This window comes from Sturnus vulgaris, chromosome Z (genome assembly GCF_052056855.1).
Source record: "Sturnus vulgaris isolate bStuVul1 chromosome Z, bStuVul1.hap1, whole genome shotgun sequence".
Taxonomy (NCBI): domain Eukaryota; kingdom Metazoa; phylum Chordata; class Aves; order Passeriformes; family Sturnidae; genus Sturnus; species Sturnus vulgaris.
The window spans coordinates 73,091,933-73,114,514 of NC_142283.1; the positions used below are offsets into that span (position 1 = coordinate 73,091,933).

The 22,582-nt window shown below is 55.2% G+C and overlaps 1 protein-coding gene across 16 annotated transcripts in view; it reads left to right on the plus strand.

Moving 5' to 3' along the window:
* The window catches only part of ATOSB (atos homolog B), a 38,665-nt gene extending 16,110 nt beyond the window's left edge, over positions 1–22,555 (plus strand). For 3 of the 16 annotated variants that reach the window (XM_014886043.2, XM_088156839.1, XM_088156831.1), the window contains 9 exons: positions 12,945–13,037; positions 13,634–13,835; positions 15,417–16,684; positions 18,254–18,312; positions 18,610–18,706; positions 19,141–19,299; positions 19,679–19,747; positions 20,221–20,426; positions 20,727–22,555. In XM_014886043.2, coding sequence (XP_014741529.2) covers positions 15,581–16,684; positions 18,254–18,312; positions 18,610–18,706; positions 19,141–19,299; positions 19,679–19,747; positions 20,221–20,426; positions 20,727–20,880 — 1,848 coding nt within the window. In that variant the 5' untranslated portion in view covers positions 12,945–13,037; positions 13,634–13,835; positions 15,417–15,580 and the 3' untranslated portion in view covers positions 20,881–22,555. Of the gene's footprint in view, positions 1–5,601; positions 5,824–5,936; positions 6,238–7,886; positions 8,153–8,620; positions 9,050–10,619; positions 10,769–12,944; positions 13,038–13,196; positions 13,395–13,633; positions 13,836–15,416; positions 16,685–18,253; positions 18,313–18,609; positions 18,707–19,140; positions 19,300–19,678; positions 19,748–20,220; positions 20,427–20,726 lie in introns of those variants that run through there. The other 13 variants (XM_088156842.1, XM_088156829.1, XM_088156833.1 and 10 more) reach the window with 13 other exon arrangements.
* The last annotated feature ends 27 nt before the right edge of the window (positions 22,556–22,582 follow it).

Here is a 22,582-nt window from a genome sequence, read left to right on the forward strand (position 1 = left end):
AAAGCTGGTTCCAGGGAATATCTCATGAGGGTCTCTGCAGCAACCACCTAAGTTAGCAGCCAAGAGGCTGCTACTTTTTTAAGCATTAGAAAGGCCGGACTGTGGGAGCACAGAGCTGCATGAGAAGGGATGCTTGTTTTGGAGCTCTCAGAAACCAAAATATCTGTTCACCTTGGTAGCCAGCCTGTTCTTAGGGTCATTCTCTGTGTGTCCCAATAATCCAGAACTGCCCCAGCAGAAGCATCAACTTCACGGATTTGTTGCTGCTTAGCATGGCTTTGAGAAGGCCTGAATTCCTTCATCTGTTGCTCCAAATCCTTTCTTCTCATCCTGTCCTTTGGCATCACCCATGCTGCAGAAGCTTGCCCCAAACAAACATAAATGTGAGTGTATAAGTGAGTTCCTCTTTGCTAGTAGTTCCCAGGGACCTGGAATGTGCTGTTTGAAGACAGCAGACTCTCTGTATTTTGGGTGAACACTCTGCCAGTCTTTTCAGCCACCTGGACTGCAGAAAGGGAAAATGAGGCACTTGCAAGAGTTCCCCTTGGTGTAGGAAAGATGTCAGAATCAAGAGCAGCTTGGCTGTCTCTGCTCTGCTCCTTCTCCCATCCCAGCTGGGGAGGGGTGTTGCAGATGGGATGTTACCCCTCTCTTAGTCACAAAGGAGGGTGTGGCAGGAAAGTCTGGCTCAAAACTCATTCAGTCTGGCTCAAATTGGATCAGTCCCCAGCTGCTTAACTGGATGTAGGGCAGTTCCTCAGCTTCCCCTGTGCTCGGAGGCTGTGTCAGGGAGCTGACCATGTCCAAGAGCTCATATAGATTTGTTGCTTCTCTCTCAGGGGCTCCCACAGTTTGTAGACAAGCCCATCTTTTCAGTTGATTTAAACATGTGCATTTAAATTGCTGGGTCTGTCCTGCTGGTGGCTGCTGAGTTTTGTTCAGGGGCTTGCCCAGTTGCTGTGACTTTAGTGACACTGTGACCATGGTGTTGGCCCTGCTAACACATGGTGAGCACTGTGGATCTCTCCACTTCTTCCCTAGATGGGACCTGAAGTACTGGAGCATCCTGATGAGAGGAGGAAGGCTGTGCAGGGGAGGCTGCAGGAACCCATAAGGATGCCATGGGACAAAAACTTGTATCTTGTTGTCCTGAGAAGAGAGAAAAGGCTCTGTGTATACATAATGAGGATCAAAAATTTAAAAGTCCAGGGAGAAGCAGCAGTTCTGGCATACAATCATAAGCTTTGGCAGAAAATCATTCTTTGTGCCTATTAATATGTGACATGCCAACCCAAAGTGTTGTCCCTCACTCCCTGGACAAAATACAGTTTAGTTTGGCCTTAACTCCTGGGTGTCAGGGCTTTCTGTGTAAGCTGGGGCTGTGTGTCCCTGCTGAAGACATAATGCTTGATTGACTTGTTCTCCTGCAGTGTACTTGTCCCAGGTATCCTGTGTGCAGCTGCAGGCAAAATGCTGCAGCTAGCTAAGTGCTGCTGGGTGGAAGGGACCAGAGCCCCTTGTCAGCATGACTCTGACCCATGTGATGTGGAGAGGAAGGAGTGAGACAAGAGCCTGTATGGTGCCAGTAATTTTCTGTTGTAGTTGCTGGGAAATGGATCCTCTAGCTCTGACAGTCAGAGGTGCAGGTCTGTGACTGGGTGTGCTGCTGGGAGCAGCATCTCATGCTCACAACACAGCTCTCCTGTGCTTAGACACAAATGGATGTGCAGAGCCCCTGTGTGTGCCACAGCTCTCGCTGGGCTTGGCACAGCTGCACAGTGCCATCTTCCTCTCGACACCTCTGCGTGCTCTGGTGTCTCTGAGGAGACTGAGGTTACTTGGACAGCCCTCGGAAGGGCTTAGCAGGTGGAGGCAGTGTGTGTGACTTCAGAACAGGCCAGATTGTACAAAAGAGGGGAGGGAAAGGATGTGGGGCAAAACCTGTTTGAGCTTCAGCCCCAAACATTAAGGAACTGCCAGTCAGAGGAGCAGCCTGCAGAGGATCTGTGTGTACTCAGATCATGTGCATGACTTGCACTGTCCACACTCAGGAACTGGCCAGGCCTGTGGGCCCTGCATGCACAGTGGTATTAGCTGATGCCAGCTCTCCGTAGCCATGCTTAGAAGAAGTAATTTTGTGTCTCCCAGGAATCTGTCCACCTTGGAGACTAAAACCAGGAAGAGGCGTAGCCTGGGGGGCATCTTTGGCTGTACCCAAAGGCAGCTTAGCTGGCAGACATCTTGCCTGTGGATCTGAGCAGTGCTGGGTAACCCTCCCACAGCCAGCAGGGTTGGGCTGATAAAGGGATTGGGTTTGCCTGGAAGGCAGCCTCAGAGTCTGGAGGAAGGCCTCCCCTAGCATGGCTCCTTATCTTGGCAGCACTCCCAGCCTGCCTCTGCCCCTTCTCCCCACAATGGACTTGAGCCAGTGGTGTCACCCCCGCCCCTCTGGGTGCTGCAGGGGATGAGGGTTCAGGCATGGCCTGGCCAGGCTCCCTGCCCAGTTTGCTGCCTTGCTGAGTCTGTGTCATTGCCCATTTTGCGGGAGGGGCTGAATCACAGGGGAATGAGTCAGTGGGAAGCAGAAGGCAGGTGCGTGTGTAGGACAAGGCTTTAAGGGGGCCCAAGGGTCTGGCAGTTCATGCTGAGTGCCTGGGAGATGGGCTGAGGGTGCCAGAGGAGAGCTGGGAAAGCCATAGGGCTTAGCAGGTGGAGGCAATGCCTTGGGAACAGGCCAGGATCTTACCTACATGCTGAACTCCAGCTGTGGGTATGTTGCTCTCCTGGAAAGGCTTGGGGCATCTTTGGGGCTGAGTCTTTCCTAAAGAGAAGCACTGCAAGGGAGCAGTGCAGAGACCAGGTATTCCTGCCTCCAGTGAATCAGGTGGATCTTCATCCCCACACAGGCAGTGGGATGTCCAGCCAGCTCTAGGCAAGCTGAGCAGGTCTCTGTAGTGGTCAGATCCTACCCGATTGTGTGAGAGAGCAGATGCAGGATGGGAAAATGAGTGATACTTGTTGGGGCAGAGAATGATAAACAGCTCTGGATTGAATGAAGACAGCATGGAGGAAGAGCTGGGGTGTAGATAATACACTGGAGGTTTGGGGATATGGGTGGCTGTTGGCTCCAAAACCCCTTGTGTGACCTGGGAGCTGCTGCAGACCCTTGAAGGTATTGCAAGGGTCACAGATGGCTGCTTCCCTCGTCGAGGGACCTGCTCTGGACTGCTGGATTTCCATCCAGCACAGCTGGTCTCTGCTGAGTTGGACTCGTAATTGTCCTGCTCATCACTGCTGCAGACCAGTCCTTCAGAGGCATGATGGAGCCAGCCTTGGTATCAGAGCTACAGCAGCACAACCAAAGCTCTCTGTGACTAGGGCCAAACTTCTTGGAACAGGTACTTGGAATTCTGTCTTGGAATAACGTAGTTGTGTTGCAGCAGGCGCTGGTATTGCTACCAACCACAGCAAGGATCAGATACTTGAACAAAAGCAGCTCCTGCTGATCTCAGGCTGAGATGAGTCTCTTTTTTCAACATCCCCAAGGTATGCAAGTGCAGATACTCCCTGTCCTCCCTGGTGGCACCCTTGCTGGGCAGGATGGAGCACAGCAGGCTCCAACAGTCTCCAGAGATGACCTGGAGCTCTGGCTTCTTGTGTGCTGCAGTGGGCAGAGGCTGAGAGTGGTGGGTTTGTGCAGCCTGAGGGAGGGAAAGCAGTGAGAGGGGCTCTCACTGCTGCTGCAAGCTGTGAGTTTGCAGTGAAGCTGCAGCTTATCTCTCTTGGGAAGTGCCCAGGGGCAGGATGAGAAGCAATGGCACATGAGGGAAATTCCAATTAGATATTAGGAAAAATATTTTCCTGCAAGGCAGTTAGACTCTGGAGTAGGGCCCAGAGAAGGGAGACAGTTTCCACACTTGGTGACTTCAAGCCCCTGGCATGGGCAAACCCTGAACAGTTTGTTTGAACCTGGCCCTGCAGTTAGCACGATTGGACCCAAACCCTCTAAGGTCCCTTCCCACTGTTGTTCCTCAGTTCTGCAGTTCTCAGGTTGCTTGGCAGTGCAACATCTCATGGGCTATTGGATTGACCAGCTTGGAGGTACGTGGAGGGCTTGGGGTCTTGTTCTGTCTGTCCCCTTCTCACTTGGACTCATCTGTATGGTATTAGCAGTGGTGGGAGATGGAGGCACTGCCTTGGGAGCATTGCTCAGCTCATTCACTTGGCCCAGCCTCTCTTAGCCAGAGCACCCATCTCTCCGTAAGTTTCCTTCCCACATGAGCATGAAAAGCCAGTGGGCAGTGAAGCACAGGATGCAAAGCATCCTCCTTGCTCTGCTGGAAGCACAGAGCTGTAATGTGTAGGGGGTGCTGGTGTTTTTGAAAGGCTCGTGAGGATGCTGGCCTCCAGTCCTCCAGATGGAAAGTTTATCTTCCCCATGGTGCCTGTCCCAGAGATAGTGGGGATTGGAAGGGAAGTCACTGGTAGCTTTTTTAAAGGTTCCAGCTGCTTGACCATCCTCAGCAGATGGATGCTGAGATGAGTCCAAAGGACTGTCTGGAAAGAATTATTTGCTCCCAGTATTTTCTGTTTCTTTGCCAGCCTTTTATTCTCATGGCTGCTCTTTTCCTGATCCTGTCCTTCTGCAAGGCTGGCTGGTGGTAGTCTTATGAGCTTTGTCTTCAGGAAAAACTTCACTCTGTAATTTATTGTGTCTCTGAGCCTTGACCTGGTGTCTGATGCTGCAGAAGCCCATGTCTGATGTGTAAGTGTTCAGAGGGTGTTTACAATGTTTGGCCCATCCTATCTGCAAGCGTAATGAACCAGAGCAAAGGGGTCTGCTCGTAGCCTTGGTGCCTGGGTTAAGCTGACCTGTAGCAGTAGCTACATCTGCTTTCTCATCTGGCAGAGGATGGATGGATGTCCAGGCTCCCTTTATGTGGGTTTTCAAGGTCTAGAACATTCTCATAAACCATATTAGCTCCCAGATCCCTTCTGAAATCTCTCCTTTCAGCGTCTCCCTCGGGCTTGTTGACACTGGGCTGCCATTGCCCTGTGTGCTCTGCTCTCCCTTCCTTGGCAGTCCACACGTAACTCAATACTGCTCTGGGCATGCTGGCTTTACTTGGATATCCCTGTTACAGCACCCCCCTGCACACTGGGAGCAGCGGGATCTGGTGGTTTGGGCCAAGAGGTCCCTGAAGTCTGTTCCCAGCTGCAGGAGCAAGTGCTCTATGGCAGGGGATGAGCTGGTTTCTGGTAGCCATGGAGGCTACCAGACACAGGCTCTGTCTCCCTAGGAGGGTCAGGTCTAGAGGGACATCTGTCCTCAGGGCATGGATCAACCACCAGGCTCAAGATGTTTTTGACTTAGTTGCCTCTGCTGTCTGTGGGGCCCCAGGGGTGGTTCACTCTGTGTGGACCAGGTTTGCAGTTTCAGGGGGTGTAATAGGAGCTGAACTGTGTCTCCTGCTGTCCTTCACATGGATATGCCTACAGTCCCTATTATCCCCATCTTTCCCTTCTTAGGGCTGTGTTTGCTTTCATTGTGGGCAACGTGAATGTTTGGATGACAGTTGTGTCACCCTTTTTCATATCCAGCAGGGTCTTTCACCTTCAATCTAACAGGAAAGACGTTTTCCTTCTCTATGACAAGAAGCAGGACATTGAATTCATGGTGGAAATACAACTTCCCTGCAGTAGCCCTGACTGTGTCCATCTTTTTAAAATCAAAAATGGACAAAGCCTCACCCTGATGGCCCAAATACCTGCCCAGCCCGTCATCACTCTGGACTTGAGCCCTTCTAAATCGCAGCTGAGTTGGTGAGTTGGGTGGGTGTGCACAGCTGTGTGTGCGTGTGGTATCTCCTCCCCTTGTGTCACCTACATGTCCAGTACAGGGAGTGGACAAGATGCTGAATGTCCCCGCAGCTGCTGCAGCCTTATCTGCAGGCTGCAGCTTGGTAACCAAGCAGGAGGCCCGAGTGCCTGTGCTGAAGCACCTCCCTTGGAGGGCTCTTACAGTAAAAGGAAGTGTATTGCGAGAGGGCTTGCAGTGGGGAGGGGCAGTTCCCATGGGGCAAATGCTGCAGTGCACAATCCTTGCTGGCCTCCCCACTGCAAGCCTACTACTCGCCCTTCAAACGTGTAGCTTTGACACCCGAAGTTGATCAGAGCAATTCAGCATCCATGATACTTTCTCCACTGCCCTGAGGTGCCTGGTGACTGTCTGGGGAGGTAAGGAAAGGTGATGGTGCCGTGAGTCTGTAGGATGTCAGGGACTCATCAGGGGGTTCTGTGCAAGGAGGTTTGGGCTAGTGGGGCTGTGGGTGTGTGGCAGTGGGGAATGAGAGGAGCCTGGGGTAAGTTAAGGTATGAACTGCAGCAATCAGGAGGCAATAGAGCACAGGTAAGAGCTAGGGGCTTGCCTTGGGGATTCATGGAAACAGGACGGGGGTTTAATGGTGGATGAGGATGGGGTGGGAATGAAGAGGAGCAGACTTGTGGGGACACAGAGCCCAGCTGCCATCTGAAAGATGTGGGGAAGGGGCAGTGTGAATGGCTAGAGTCCATCAGTGTACAGAAGGAGCTGGCTTGGTAAGGAGACTTTGGATGCCTGTGGTTGTATGCAGTGGTGACAGAGGGAGAGGAGAGGAGATGGGAGCTGGGAGCAACAGGGCTGCCATCACCTGCTGATTTCCCTGCTATCTTCTCCAATCTTGCAAAACATCACCCCACCACCAGAGCTCCCTGTCAGAGGCTCCTGTTTCTTTACCCAGCTAACAGTGCTGGAAAAGGGGCTGGGCTGTTCAGGCTGCACACCTAGATTATGCTTCCCGTGGTGCACAGCCCAGGACAGAGAGCTGACAGGAGGGGAGTTACTCTAAGTGATTGTCTTACCACTGGAGTCGAGTTAAACAGGTTAATAAAGTTTGCAGGGCTTCTGATGTGGACACCAAGTGCAGGGTGTTATTCCTCCTCTTAGGAGATCAGTCCCAGATAAAACGGGACTCTTGTTGCTAAAATTTGTAGATCACTTAGAATGGTGAGAGCCTCATGCAGATTGGGTCTGGAGAATGCCTTTCTTCAACAAACATCCTTATTGAACTTGAAATGTGGCAGTGCACTGGTGCCCTGGTCATCGCCAGAGACCTTGGGTGTCATGGAAGTGCAGACCAGAAGTGGTCCCTGCCCTTGGTTATATCCACTTGCCTTCTCAAAGCTATTCTGTGACTGGCTGCACAGGCATGTGATTTGGTAATCACACGGTGGAAAATTTTCCATTGGTTTCAGCTGGCACCAAGCTCTGGACTGGAACAGCCAGTCTGTGGGCTCATCTGTGGCTGAGGACCCCCATGGCCTGTCCCTCGGGCCACCATCCCTGAAGAGGGACAGGAAGGAAGGGAGTTGGCTGACATGTGCCTGTGCCTGGGTGGCCAGGGGCTTGCTTTCACATTCTTTCTTGCCACAAGGTGACTGCTGAGGCCACTGTGCTGCCCCAAGCCCAAGGCCATGGGGCTCGCCGGGGCTCGCAGGTGCGGTGCTGGCTGCAGCTTCCCCTGTGCAGCAGCTACCCCAAGGTGAAAAGACAGAGCTTTTTATGATGTGGAGCCAGCACAGAGGAATTTGCTGCTTGTGGACAGCTGTTGTCCTGGGCCTGGCTCGTGTCCTCCAGCACTTCTCACCCGTCGCTGCCTCAGGAAGGGGAAGGGGGGCTGCCCACCCTCGGTTCCCCCTGCCGGGCAAGTGGGTCCAGCTCGGGCCAATGGGGGTGAATAGCTGCGGTGGAGCCTAGCAGCATCCTGCAGCCTCTGCAGGGATCCTCTTGGGCAGCGGAGAGTTTTCCCCACCCCCAGCTCTGCCGCTGCCTCTTTGTTTTCTGGCAGAAGCCTCTGTGCCTTTTCATTGCCGTGGAGGCGCCGAGCAGGAGCCTACATGTGCCGCGTGTGCGTCTCGCCGGGAATGTGATGCGGGCTGGGAATCCTGCCGGGCCAGGCATCTCCCCTGCAGGGCAGCAGAGGCCAAACAGCAGCTTCAGGGGTCTCCTGCCCATAGACTGTTCCTCCGGAGGAGTAAGGCTTCGAGGCAGCCGGTCTCCCCCACAAAACCCTCTTTTGCATTGACAGCGCTTCTGCACCTTGCCACAAGTCGAGTAAGTTGTATGGGAAGGGGCCGGTCCTCAGCTGGGCACTCGGGCTCTCCGCTGTGGTCCCCCCTCGCTCCCGCTGGGAAGGCACCTGAGATTAAAGCAGCGCCAAAGGCTATGGAGCTGGATACCGCGGTGGCTGAGGATTGCTTGTGCGGCGCCTGCCTCTCCGTGTATTTGATCTCTCGACTTCCAGCGGGGACTGAATTCCTGTGCTGGATTCTGGGCTCGGCTCTTGTGAAAGGATCCAATTATTTTAGAGCTTTGAGCATCTCCATTTGCTGCCCATATTTGCGGCGCGCTGGCTGGAATTCCAAGTGATTAACGTGACTGTGACATCCCTCCTAGGGGTGTTATCTTTGCTCGCTGTCCCCCACCGCCCCCCTCTTCCTCCTCCGGCAGCGAGCGAGCGAGACAGGCAGGCAGAGACAAAGGTCTGTCCTCAACCTGGGCTGTCCTCCCCGTAAGCGGCTGCTGCATGGGATTTCCCTGCCCTGCCTGCTGCGGGTTTCCTGGGCTCCCGGTCGAACACTGGAGCCGGGCGGCCGTGGGCTGTAATCGCAGAGGTTTGAACCTGCTGGGCTGGGTGGGCAGGGGGTGCTGCCGGCCTTGGAGAGCTGCCCGATTGTCCTGCCGGATTTTAAGCCGCTTTTCATTCTTTGCCTGCGCTTTCCTGGGAAGAGGGGCAGCCGTGCGTGGAGGGGAGGTTGGCGGGGAGGGGGTTGGACGTGGGGGAAAGCTTTACACAGGTGGCTGTCGCATAGTGGGATCTGCCTGCAGACCCTGTAAACCCCCCTTCCCAGCCGCAGGCTATTGTCAGCATCGCCGTCTGCAAGCCAGGCACCTGGGAAAGGTGTGCGGAGGCGATCCGCGCCAGGACGAGGGGCATCACAGGGAGAAGGGGTAAGTCACTGGGCTGGGAGCTCTGCTCCGGCTCCCCCAGCTCCCAGGAGAGGTTTCATTGTGTTATCCTGACTTGGCCGACCAGAAAGGCTCAGTCCCTGCGGCACCTGTGTGTGGTGCTAGGGGTGGGGAGGCACTGCATGTTGCTGGGCAGACCTTAACCCTTGAGGAGGCTGCTGCAGCTTGAAGCCCCAGCAAGATGCACTGCAGAGAGGGCTGCTCTGTCCCCGGGGGCTTCTGCACCCTGTCACTGCCGCCTCCCGAGGGATGGGAGGGAGCAGCAGCACCTCAGGGACTCGAGGAGTCGGGTCCCTCTCTCTCTCTGTAAAAGCTGTGTCTGGTGGTTTCTAGGAGCTTGCAGATGGGCAATACCTCCTGCCCCATCCTTCCCCTCTGGGCTAGGGCTTCCTCTCCATTCCTAACAGGAGCTAGCACTGAACAAGGCTCTGCAGCAGCATAAATCTGGCATGGCAGGAGGCCTCCTGAGGACCCTTGAGAGCAGCACTTGCCCTTGCAGTGGGGCAAGGAAGCTCCCTCCCTCTGTACCCACTCCCCTTCCCTCTCCTTCTTCCTCCCTCTTGTTTCCACCAAGTGGCAGCTCCTTCTTTCCCAAACCGAATTCCAGGATAGTGCCAGGTCAGTGGTCATTTTTCTCTTCAGGCACAGTTTGCTCCTCCAGCATCTCCCTACTCAGCTTCTCCCTGGGATTGCCACCTCTGCTACAGTGCTGGAGGTAGTCCCCAGCCTCACGTGTGTGTCTGTCTCCTGATGGTGAGATGCCTGATCTGTCAGACTCTGCAGGAGCCCTTCTCTGGTAGCAGCATTGCTGTTTAGTGCTGCCATCCTTCAGGGTTGTGACGGAAACTTTCTGCCTGCTGGCACTTCACAAGCTCTGCTCTTAGCCTGTGCCAGGGAGCTTCTGGGTTTGTGCTCGCACTGCTTTGATTTCCTTCCTTCTCTTTGGGTTCAGATAGGACCAATAGAGTTGTGATTTATCTTCCAGTCTGTTTCCAGCAGTTTCTGTTGCCTTTTCTCTTGCCTTGTACTCTCCTTGTTCTGAGGATGATTATTTGCCCTCTTTTAATGATGGCCCTTCTCCTTCCTGGCTGTGTGGTTCCTGCTTTACCTGCAATGAGGCCACCAGTGTCTCTCCATAGCTCTTCCTAGGAGAGGAAGCAGGAGAGGCGAAGGCAGCAAGAGCTATTTAGGGGTTGGTTTGGGGTTTTTTGTGGTCTAAATTGTGCAAAGACCCCTGTTGGCTCTGCCAGCAACCAGGCTGGTGCTCTGTGCCAGGCAGCAATGCCCAGGTCAAAGCCTCTTGTCCACTGGCCACATGTCCCTTTTGAATGGCTGGCAGTGCTGCTCTGGGAAGCCACTGGGTCCCCCCTGGATGAGTGTGGCAACTTTGCGCACAGCTCTTGCTCTCTTCCTTGCACTGGTGCTTTGCTACCAGCCCTGTCAGGCTCCCAAGGGCTCTGCCTCATGACAGATAACCTCCCTGCTCCACACTCATCCCTCTTCCTCTCTGGCTGGCACACTACAGCTCCAACAGCAACAGATCCTTTTGCAGGCTGCAGCCCAGCATGTGGCACTGCTGCTGCATTGCCCAGCCAGGGACCCGTCCTCAGTCGCCATCCTGCTCTGTTGCCTCCAGATTGAGACCATGGTCTGTTAATCCTGGTTTCCCCCTGGATGTGCTAATAGGAATGGAACCAGCAGGTAAGCCAAGTCTCTAACCCAAGCCCACCAGGCCAGGCTGTGTTTTTCCGCATCAGGCTCTGGTGGCCCAAGGAACACAGCATTTCTGCCCCAGTGCCTGGGACACGCTCCCTCTCTGCAGGTCATTTGGCTTTGGGTATTTCTTGGGTGTTGAAGCGTGGTGCCCTTCCCCAGGCAAAGAAATAGAGGAAAGCTGTGCCTGGCATAGGTCCAGATCCAGGTGCTGGGAGATCTTGGCAAAAGCACAGGGCCTTGCCTGTTTTCTGAGCAATGAGGAGACCTTGGCAGGAGCAGGGCAGAGAGTGGAAGAGCACTGGCTGGGCTTTCCCAGAGACAAAGCTCTCTGAGTCCTGACTTAGAGCACCAGGATGGACTGAAACGCTGTCCAAAAAAAAAAAAAAAAAAAAAATCAGCATCACGTGGGCTTAGGAGGAGCCAAACCCTTGGTGTGGGCACATGGAGCCCCATGTGCTGTGTCCTCATGGATGGTACCTCTGCTGCTTAGCTGAGCTGGTGAAGCCCTGGGCTTGGCTCTGTCCCATCCACATGGCCAGAATTAGGGCTCTGGCAATGCCTGGCTCAAGGAGAGGAGAAGGCAGAGGTGACCAGGTGCTTTCTCCCTGTGCCTCCTTGGAGTGCAGGAGGCGATGGCTGCAGGGTTGCTGTTGTGCTCTGTAGGGAGGTGGTGGGCTCCCTTGGTGCTGTCAGAGACTGAGCTCTGCTGTGAGCTGGATGGGCTCTCAGCAGGGAGGAACTGCCCTGAAGGCACTTGGCACAGGAGAAGCTCCCTGGGATACAGCCCCTTGCGTCTGGAGGAGGGTCAGCCCAGCTGTTGCCCATTCCAGGCTGATGGGCATTTCTCCAGGAGGATGTTCAGGGAGATTTTAGGGTATACTTGAAGACACTTTGGGTGGTACTTTCCTGTCCCTGCCATGGGGCTGGCCTTTTCCAGTACGATGTTTCAAGCAATGGTGTCTGGGTTTGGCAAAAGGTGATGCAGCCCCTTGTTCTAGCCATGTGTTCTGGTGGCTGCTGCTGGCAGCAGCTGATGACTGGTGTTGAGAGCTCAGCTGGGATGGATTTGTGGTGCTAGCAGGTCAGCCTGTCCTTATATATCCATTCTCCTGAAAGGCAGCTGCTGCTGGGGAGAAAATGGCTGTGACTTCAGAGGGTCATGGAGAAGAGAATGAAAGGACACTGGTGAACTTTGTTTGTTCTGGCATGGACACATTCTTTTTTCCACTGGACCAGGGTGATTCTTGCTGTTGGTTGCTGATTTTGGTTCCCAGTGGTTGATAGTGCCACACAAGTTATGGTACAAGTCTCCCTCAGGGATGGAGGAAGGAAAGAGCAGCCTTCCAGGCAGGCAGTGCACAGCATGCTACCACTTCAGTATCCACCCACAACTGAGGGCATTCACTTGCTTTCATATCTGCTTTGGTGCAGGCCTCATGGGGTGCCAGGAGGAGCTGGTCTTTACAAAAAGCTTTTGTTGAGGTTTTGGCCCCATGGTTTGCTGTGCTGCAGCACTGATTTGCCTTGCTGCAACTGCTCCTTGGGTGCGGCTGTATTGAATCTCAACAAGTCCTGTTCTGGCTGGGGAAGGGCTGGCAGTGGCTCTTGAGCTGTCCAGCTCAAAAGGACAGCTGGTCATGACAGCCTGTAATTACAAATCTTATTGGAAATGTAGTGAAAGAACAGCCTGTTTTCTGGGGCAGGTGAGGTCAGGCAGCAAGCACAGCTGATGCTGGCTTCCCTTGTGCAAGTTCAGGGATGCAGATTTTGCCAGGATGCTAGAAGGGGATTGCACTTGAGTGTTGCTGCCTCTGAGCATCCATTTAGGGGTTTTGTTCATCTGCCTGGCCCTGCTGTTTCCAGCCTTCAGAGCAGTACTCACTGCTGGCTTGGGGTGCTCAGACAGTGACTTCCCACTGGATGGGTGCTGCAGTGACCCTTCATTTGAGGGATGCATGAGGAGGGAGGTAGGGAAGGAATGATCCGCAGGGATAGGCATGATTTCCTTCTTTAGCTGGAGGTCCCTGGGCTGGTGAAGCCCATGAGCTGCCTCTGCCGCAGAGGTGTTGAGGGTGGAGGTACCCAGGGGCTCCTGCACACTCTGAAGGTGTTGCACCATGAGCTGCTGCTTCAGCTGACTCTTCTCCACGCCCTCCTACAGGCATCAAAGCTGCAGTACCCGTGGATTATGACCACAGGGGAGCTGTGTTGCATCTGCAAATCTCTGTTGTGCATCAAGGGCACATCTGAACAGGTGAGTGCTGTGCACACGAAAGGATTGCTGTCTTTGTGCTGGGGAAAACTGGTGGGGGGCCATCATGGCTCAGGGCTGTCAGGGTTCTCATTTCTGCCTTCCCTGACAGGCGTCTCTTATTGGAAGAAAACAATTCCAAGCTCTTCTCCTTATCTGTAGGGCCAGAAAGTGTCCTGTACTGTGGGTGGAAGGGGGAGGAGGTGAACATGAGACCAGGAGCTAGCTGGAGGCCCAGAGGTTGCTGCAGTGTCTTGGAAAGCAAGGCATGAAATGGTCGCCAGAAAGAAAGAGGAATCTGTTCCTATGCACAGGGTTTCATACAGGATGGCATGCAAAAGGGATTTAAAATCCAGCCAGGTATGAGAGTTCACAGCTTAGCTTAAAATATTTGTGGTTTAAATGGAAATCGACGTGTTAGCACTGCCTGAGGTGGCTGAGATGTCTGTGGCTTTGTTTTGGGAGGTTGGGAACGGCTGAGCCTAAATGCTGCCTTCCCTGCCTATGTGACCCTGAAGACAGGAAGCACCTTCCTGCCCTTCTCCCAAGATGCATCTGAGTCATCCCAGCCTTTCGTCTCCCCCTTTCCCTCCCCTCAGAACCACTGTGGACACTGAAGAGCTGGAGAGGACGCTGCAGAGGTCTGGAGGCACACCGTGATGGTGGGAGCCATTCCACGGCAGCCACGCCGCTTCTGGGGGGTGCCTGACTGGCAGGTGTCTTCAGCTAATTGTGCCAACGACCGCCTGCTGCAGAGCAGGGAGGCTAATCCAGAGCAGAGCAGGGTCCTGCTGCAGAGGGGTAAGTGTGGTGGCAGCAAGGTTGGGCTGCAATGCTGTGGGCTACACAGAGGGGTTAAGGTTGGCAGGGACATCTGGAGGTTATCTGGACCAGCCTCACCTAGAGCCATTGCCCAGGACTTTATGTTGATGACTTTTAGATATCTCCAAGGAAGATTCCACAGCCTCTCTAGGTAACTGGTTATAGTGCTCAGTCATAGTAAAACAAAATTATGTTTTCTGATATTCAGAGGCAACCTCATATCTATATATCTAGATAGGATCTCACTGAGCCTCCTCTTCTCCAGACTGAACAGTCCCTACTCTGACAGCCTTTCCTCACAGGACAGATGCTCCATTCCCTTAATTTTTTTAGAGTCCTTTTTTTCGCACTGTCTCAGATGTGGCCTCAACAGCTCTGAGCAGAAAGGGAGGATCAGTTTGCTTACCTGCTGTTAATGCTGTGCCTGGTGCACTATTGTTTTTCTTTGCCTCAAGGGCACATTGCTGGCTCATGGTCAACTTGGCACCCACCAGCACCCCCAGAGTCTTTTCTGTGCTGTTGTCCAATCAGTCAGTCCTCAACATATCTGGTGCACGGTTGTACCTTTTATCACTCCTTTTAAACGAACTCCCTGGTCTAGAGCACCTTGGCCTGCCATTTTCCCATCCACATCCCAGCCGGGTCAAAATAGCATATGCAGGCTTCCTCTCCACATAGCCTTGATCCACTTGGAGAGTGAATTTCCCCATTGCTCACTTGCCCCTAAGCCCTTGCTCCACAAGATCAGGCACAGCTGCAAAGACAGGCAAAAGACAGACGTGCCAGGCACAGGCAGTTTGTCCTCAGTCTCCTGGTGACCTTTTCTGCATCTCCTCAGCTCCTGCAGCCATTTCAGTATTTTTCATGTCTGAAACAAAACAACATGTAGACAGGATTCTCACAGCTCTCAAACAGGACTGAAAATCAAAAGCGAGGCAGCATGCTGCACAGAGAACGGCAGGCCCTTGGAGCTGGCAGGAGTGGGTGGATGGTGATCCTGGTACCTCCCAGCTGCTGATTAAAGTGCTGGAGATGCCTGGTCCAAGCTGGCAGAGGTAACAGGGATGTTAGGCCAGGTTCCTGTCCCTGCTGTGGGGCTGGCACCAGCCCTGCCTCATTCAGTGCACATGGCTAGGACAGGTTATCTTGACCAGCACTGGGAGATGTTGCTGCTGTTGCCCAAAGGGGTGATTACAGGCCTGAGCCTCTGGGACTGGTCTGACCTGCCTGACTCCTGTGCACCACAACAGCACAAGCGTGTCCCTGGCAGAGGGCAGGCCTCTTCCTCCCTACCTGTCCAGACTTGTCCACAGGAGTCTTCTGCCTGTCTGGAGACTTCTCTCCTTGCCCAAGCCAGGAAGTGCTGAACCTGCAGGTGGGTGATGCCTCAGGGTTTCCCAGAAAGCCACATCAGCCTCGTTCTTCTTCCTGTCCCAAGAAGGAGGTTCAAGTGGGATGTGTGAGGAGCTATGTCCCAGTGTGTCCCTTGCAGCCAGAAGCCTGGATGAGGATGGAGATCCTGGGCTGATCCTCATCCTTCTGCTCTCTTTTTTTTTCCAGATGCTGTGCTGCAGAGCAGCTCATGGTAGAGTGCTCACAGAGAGATCCTGAATAGAGAGGGCCTGGCTCCCACCCTCTGCCCTTGCACCCTGACCTGTGGCACTTTACAGTCCCCCTCCTGCTGCTGCATGGGCTCTGCTTGGAGTCCCAGCAAGTGAGGCTCCATGCGGCACATCCACACAGAGACGTCTCTGCCCCCGGAGCGCAGCACAGACCCCAGCCTGTCCCGGCCCAGTGGGGAGACACCCTTGGAGCCTTCCTCACAGTGCTGCACCCACCGCAGCATCCTCATGGGCTACAATGAGACAGAGATCAAGCGCCAGAAGGTTTACCAGGTGTCCATCTTCTCCCATCTCTCCAGCTCCTCTGAGAACACGGAGCAGCGGGCAGGCACTCGGCCAGCTGTCAAGAGGGGATACCCTGAGCAGCGAACTCCAGAGGGGGGACGTGATCCCAAACGAACTCACTGGGGTGACAGGGGGGTGGATGGGGGCCCTGGGCAGCCTTCCCTGGATGATGATGATACCTTTGAGGATGGTCTGCTGGTGGAGGAGCTCTCCCTTTGTGGCTCTGCCCAGCACTTCTCCCACAGTGGGCTGCGGGTGGTGGAGCACCGCTGTGAGGGTAGCCCTAGCCACAGCCCCAAGGCCAGCAGAGAGGGCAAGTCGCAGGATATCTCCTCCTCCTCCTCTTCCTTTTCCTCCTCCTCCTCCTCCTCCTCCTCCTCCTGGCCCCAGCACATTGCTTGCAGTACTTTGCACATGAGAGACAGTTGCTCTGTCTCATCAGGGGATCAGCCCATAGACTATGGAGAGAATGGGGAGCCGACAAGTGGCCACAATGTACTTCACCTTGAATTGCACAGTATTGCACAAACAACCCAGTTGGACCCTGGTGGGAAGAGAGAGAAGCCAGGGAGCAGCCCAGCTCACACCAGCAGGGCTAGTGGAGAAGCAGAAGGGCCGGCGGTGGCCAATGGGTGCAGGGAGTCCCCAGGTCCACAAACAGTGCTCAGCCCTGAGCCCAGCAACCTGAGCTCCCAAGAGATGACGCCCTGTGGGAGCAGCCAGCTCAGCAGCACCTGCCCAGCCAAAAGAAAGTTGCTGCCTGCTGGTGAGGTTATGGCCGACTCCTGCTCTGAGGATGAGAGCCTGTCCCCACCAGCGAAGAAGAAGAGGGTCCTGCCATGCCATCCTGTGCCCACAGCCTGCCGCAGCACTGATGCCAAGGGAGCTCCGTTCTGGAATCACCTGCTTCCTGCAGCCAAGGTGAGCATTGCTCATGGGGGGAAGCAGGGAATGGCCTGGGGATGCCCAAAGCTCAGGACTGTGCTTGTGAGCATTGTGGTCCACTGTGGCACCATGCTCTGTCCTGTCCCTGAGCTGCAGTACTGATGTGCACAAGGCAGCAGGTGACAGTCAGCCCTGGCACACATAGTCTGTTTTAAACAGTTTTTGACATGTTGTAGTCATTGGATCCTGCATGTAACCAGCTTTTTCTTCTGGAGAGCCTTGATTGGACAGGAGACAACCTCCCCATGGCAGTGAGAGCTGGACACATCATGAGGCCATATTTGGTGTCTGATGGCTTCATGTTAAGCCTTGATATACCAGCAAGCTTGGAAGAGCAGCTGACCTCTGCCTGCCTGATGAGGAGAAAGGCAGATCTGTGGCATGGCTTGAACTCCTGGCCATGATCCCAATTAGAGCAAGTGTCCAATGTCAGGCAGTGGGACTGGACATGCCTTGACCAAGGAGCCCAGTGCTGTGTGTAGATATGCCACTGGCTTTTCTGCCATTTTGAGATGTCTGTGGCATGTCCCCAAGGTGCCACAAGTTCTCAGCAATGGGGCAGACTTGTGAAGTTTGCAACCCCCCCTAGCAGCTCAGGAGCTGCCTCCAGTTTTTCCTTTCTTACCTTGCCCTTCTTATCAGCCCCCTGCCCTCACCCTGTCCAGCCAGCTGAGGCTGCAGAAGGCTCAGGCTAGATCTTTTTCTCTGGGGCATCTCATGGTGTGGGTACCCACCAGAACTGATGTCAGAGTTACGCTGGCTTCTTGTGCTTGGAGCTGGGACACACCATCCATGGCGCAGAGCTCCATCCCTGCCTGCCTTTTTCGTGACTGACCCCCAGCCCAACTGCCCCCAGCACTGTCCTTGCAGAGTGAAGCCCTCCAGCAGCTTCCCTGGGTATTCCCGCCCAGTCATGCCAGCCAGCTCCATCATCCCTTTGTATTGTGCTGCCCTTTGTGTGGCTTCCAGAAGGGAAAGCCCCTGAAAAAGGGAATCTTTAAAAGGAGACCGCAGTGTGACTGTGGCTTTTACCTTCCCACCCTGCAGCTGTAGGATCCTAGCTGTGGGTAGGGGCGGGCAATGCACCCTTCTGCCTGGTGGCACTGCTGAGGACTTTGCATGAATCACCAGGGGACAGAACCTTTCCGAGGCTGGTCGGGGAGTGTCCTTGTAGGTGACACTAGTCCCTGGGAGGTGCAAGGGGGTGTCATTGCATGGCTCTATTTACAAATGTCTTGTCACTGGGGCTGTTCTTGAGAAGAGGGAACAGTGTGTTGTACCTTTGGGTACCAACACCCTCATTCTCAACTGAGCCACTTTGGGGTTTTGAGCAGCCCCATGTCCCCACCAGACACCCCAGTCCTTGTGCTGCCCTGGTCACCACCCCTCCAGAGGCCCCTGATGCCTGCCCAAGGATGGGACCCTGTTCCAGCTGCTGGGACCCTCATGGGAATATGGGGCAGGGCAAGGGGCAGTGGCACCTCCCAGGGGTGTACAAGGCCTGATTGCTGCCCTAACATGGTTCTCATTTCGTGTCCCCTCCAGAGCTCATCAGATTGCACTGCAGTCGGTAGAAGGCTGAAGAGTGGGCTGCGCCTCAAATCGTGAGTGTCCTGGCAGCCCTGTGGGATGGGCATGGGGGCTCAGGGGACCTGCAGCCCCATGGGAGGTTCAGGTTGGGTTGAGTCCTCTTTCCTGCCCTGGCCCACATATCTCCCCACCACAAGACCACAGACTTGGGGGGAGGGGTTTCTTCTTCCCTTAGGACGTAGGAAAGTGGGTTCAAGCTCTAGCAAAGGTACAGGGGGCCTGGAGAGGGATCCATATTTCCAGGGACGTGAATTGCCCAGGGCTGTGTGCTCTTCAGTTCATGAACACCATTCTTCTCTCCTCACTCCAAGGCGACATCTCCGGACCAGTCTCCGGAGGGGCACCAGGTCTCCCACAGCACCCTGGGCCACCACCACTGTCAGCCATGCTCTGCTGGGCAACTTCGAGGTAATGGTGACCATCTGCTGGGGGAGGTGGGTCCCACGGGCTCTACGCAGGGCTAGCGATGAGTGTGAGAGGCTGAACCAGATGGGAGTCCTGGTGTGGGACTGGGCTGATTGTCCCCAAAAGGCATGGCGTGCAGTGGCCACCACACAGCCACCACCCACGAGCAGCATGGCTCAGCCAGCAGATCCTTGGGTGGAACCTGCTAAGATAAGTGCTGTGAGGCTGAGCTGAGGCACTCCTGCTGCTTCTCCCTGTTAGATGGTTGGTGTTATCCCAGCAGTTCAGGGTGGGTCTGTCTCACACTGAGGTCTCAGGACATACGAGGGCAAGCAGTCACTTGGGTGCAGTGAAGATAGGGATGACTTCACTGGGAGCATTGAGGCAGGGGGTAGGGCTGTTGTTTGAGACTCCCTAACGCTTCCCTCCCCTCTCAGGAGTCCATCCTGAAGGGGCGCTTTGCACCATCAGGGAGGATCGAGGGTTTCACGGCAGAGATCGGTGCCAGTGGCTCCTACTGTCCCCAGCATGTCACCCTGCCTGTCGACGTCACCTACTTCGACATCTCTGAACACAGTGTGCCCTCGCCTTTCCTGGTACATGGATGTGGGGGAGCTGTGGGAGGCTGTGCCCTGGCACCCTGGGGTAGCCTCTCACTGTGGAGGGGGCCTCAAGCAATCGCCTGCTTGTGGAGATGACTGCCTGTGCCAGGAGCAGTCTTTAATCCAAAAAAGCAAAAAGGGAAAGAAGAGGGAACATACATAGGCCCTGCTGTTTCGTGGTTGTCATTGTCATCACTTCTCTTGTCACTGCCTCTCTGTTTCTGTTCCTGGTTTGGAGAAGGGCTCAGCTGGGGGTCTTCTTGCTGACTTGTGCTAAGTGTTCCCACTGAGGGAGTCTCAGGTCCATGGTGGTTCCCAGCTGGGCTCTCCCTTGGCTTTCTCCCTCTCTCACATGCTGTTTATTTTGCCCCAGGGAGTGATTGACTTGGAGGCCTTGGGAAAGAAGGGTTACAGTGTCCCCAAAGCTGGAACCATCCAAGTGGTGAGTCATTCCCTGGCCTGCAGTAGCACTGTGTGGATGGAGCCAGTTGGGCTCTGGTTGCCCTGCTTGGGTGGGGTATGCTCCAGGACGTTTTAGGCAGGGCAGCAGCTGGAAGGGGTGTCTCCTGCAGAGAGGTTAGGTGGCCACCAAGACAGCATAGCAGAGAGGAACACAGGGTACCTACGGTGCTGTCAGGGAGACAAGGTACTGACAAGAGAGAATCAGAGAAGGAAGAGGTGGGTGAGGGTTTTGACAGGAAAGTGTGTATGTGCAGTGGGAATGGGATGTGATGGAAGAGGAGCACAGGCGTGAAGGTGGGTGGAAAGGACTGACCTATAACAGTCAGACTCAGACTAAGCCCTCTAGGACTGGTGGGGGCTATCTGGATCCTTGGTTCAGCAGCTTCTGCTCCCAGATCCCCCATCTCTGCCCTGCATCCTTCCCAGTCTCATCCCCTACCCCTCTGCCTCCAGACCTTATTTAACCCCAACAAGACTGTGGTGAAGATGTTCTTGGTGACATACGACTTCCAGGACATGCCGGCCAATCACATGACCTTCCTACGCCATCGCATCTTCCTGGTGCCCGTGGGGGAGGAGGAGGGGTCCACAGTGGCCCCCAGTGACCCACTGGGCACCAGCCCACCCCGCAGAGTCCTCTGCTACCTGATGCATCTGAGGTAAAGCATGCCGGGGAAATGGGCACCTGCCCCAGGGTCACCCCTGCGCTCCTCTCTGACATGTCCCAAGCCTGCAAGACAGGAGGAGGGACTGAGGAGGAGCAAGGACCAGCTGCTCCTTTGGGAAGGTTGGAGCTGCCACCCTACCCAAGGGCAGCTGTCTCTGTCCCTCTGAAGGCAACCAGAGGCTGGCCACCTTGACCAGGGGCCAAAGTAGTCAAGGGAGTTGTGCCCTCACTGAGGATGCCCTGCCCTTGCCTGGGGAGCCTGAGGTCTCTCTGCCCTGCTCTCTCCACGCAGGTTTCACAGCTCCAAGTCGGGGAAGATCTACCTTCATGACGACATTCGGCTGCTTTTCTCCCGCAAGTCAATCGAGGTGGATTCGGGGATCCCCTACGAACTGAAATCCTTCACAGAGATGCCGCGGAACCCCTGCTACTCACCCCGGGCCTGACCTTCTTCACCACCCGCCCCCCAGGGCCACTGGGGAGCCTCCAGCCCAGCACTCTGGGGAGAAATGAGTAAAGGGCCAGCAAGCACTGCTTAGAGATATCACCCACCCTCCTGACCAGCACAGACACCACGCTCTGCAGCAGCAGATCCCAGGGGGCTTCACCAGGAGGGGCAGGGGCTGAGGAACAGCCCTGGGACTCCAGGGATGTGCCCAAGCCTTCTGCTGGCACTGCTCCCAGCTTGGCTGTGGCTGAGGTGGGTGGGTGTGAAGAGTTGGACTGGAGCTGTGAGTAGGACCACCCACGCTCGTCCTGGGTTTGGGAGCAGAAAGTGTGGAAGAGTTTGTATTTATTAGTATTTATTGTTGCTGGGAGCGCAGAGGAAGCTTGTGCAGAGGATCAGAGGTGCTGTGCTTGTCCTTCCCCCCAGCCCTGCCTGCACCAGACTGCCCGTGTTTGGGCAGGGCTGTGGGGATTGTGAGGATGACAAGGGACAGGGATGCCTCAGCCCATGGTAGGGAGTGATCCAGTGCTCACACAGAGTGCAGCTCCCAGGTAAAGGGTTGTTAAAAGCCCTGTGACACGCCGAGCCTTGCTGGCACCAGCTTTGCAGAGGCATCCCAACTCCAAGCAGCTTGGGGAGGCCCACACTTATCTTCTGAGTCTTTTAGGGGAAGCCAGACCTCAAGAGGCCTATGGCTGTCAAGGAAGTGGCCACTGCCAGGTTCCTGAAGGTAAGAGACACAGCTGCCACGTGGATGGGGACCTGGGGCTCTTTGCAGGAATATGGGGATAGCCCTCTGGGCAAGAGCCTCCAGAGCACGTGACCTGTGGATCTGAGAAGATTGCCAAAAAAAAAAAAAAAAAAAAAAAAAAGGAACCTTGCACTGTCTGCAGGTGCAGGGTGAATCCCATGCAGGAGACAGCTTTGGGCAGGGGGCAGGGGTGTGCCGGCAGCGTGATCAGGGGCTGGAGGATGGCCCCCAGTTTAGTCCCTGGGAAGCAGGGAAGCAACAGAGGACATCAAACTCTGGGAGCTGGGCTAGATCCTCAGAGGCAGGACTGGGAGAATCCAGACTGGGGCAGTCAGAGGGGCAGGGCCCAGGATAAAACAAGCTTGCACATCTCCTGTCTGTATCGCTTCTCTGCTCTCTGAGGGTCTCGGCAAGGCTCCCCCTTCCAGCTCAGGCTGTGGGGATCCTCAGCCCCTCTGTCAGAGGGAGCAAGAGGGGGACAGGCCTGACTCTGTCAACTCCCCACCCCTAGAGCTGAGACCCCAGCTTGGGGGGCTCAGTGTGGGGATGGGCCAGGATTGGGGGGTGTGGGGGCAAGGTCCTGCTCTGCCATGTCCGGGGGCGGCCGAGGGCCTCTGGCCTGCTGCACTGGGGTTAGGAAGCCTGAACCTGCTCATAATACACTGGGAGCCTAAGTCCCCCAAACGGAGGCTTTGAACCCCCCCTCGCACCGGGGGTTGCTCCCCCTAAACCGAGACCCTGAACCCCCAAAACCGTGGATCTTAACCCGCCCCACCCTCGGGGGCCGCCATGACACCTGCGTCCCCCTCGCCCCCAGGTCACCGAGGCTACCCCTCCCGCCGTGGCCCTGCGGGCTCGCGAAGGCCGTGCCGGTACTTTCCGTGTTCGTTTCTAATTTAATAAACGTCCGTTTGGAACTCCAGAACGAGACCGGGGCTGCCGCCCCTCG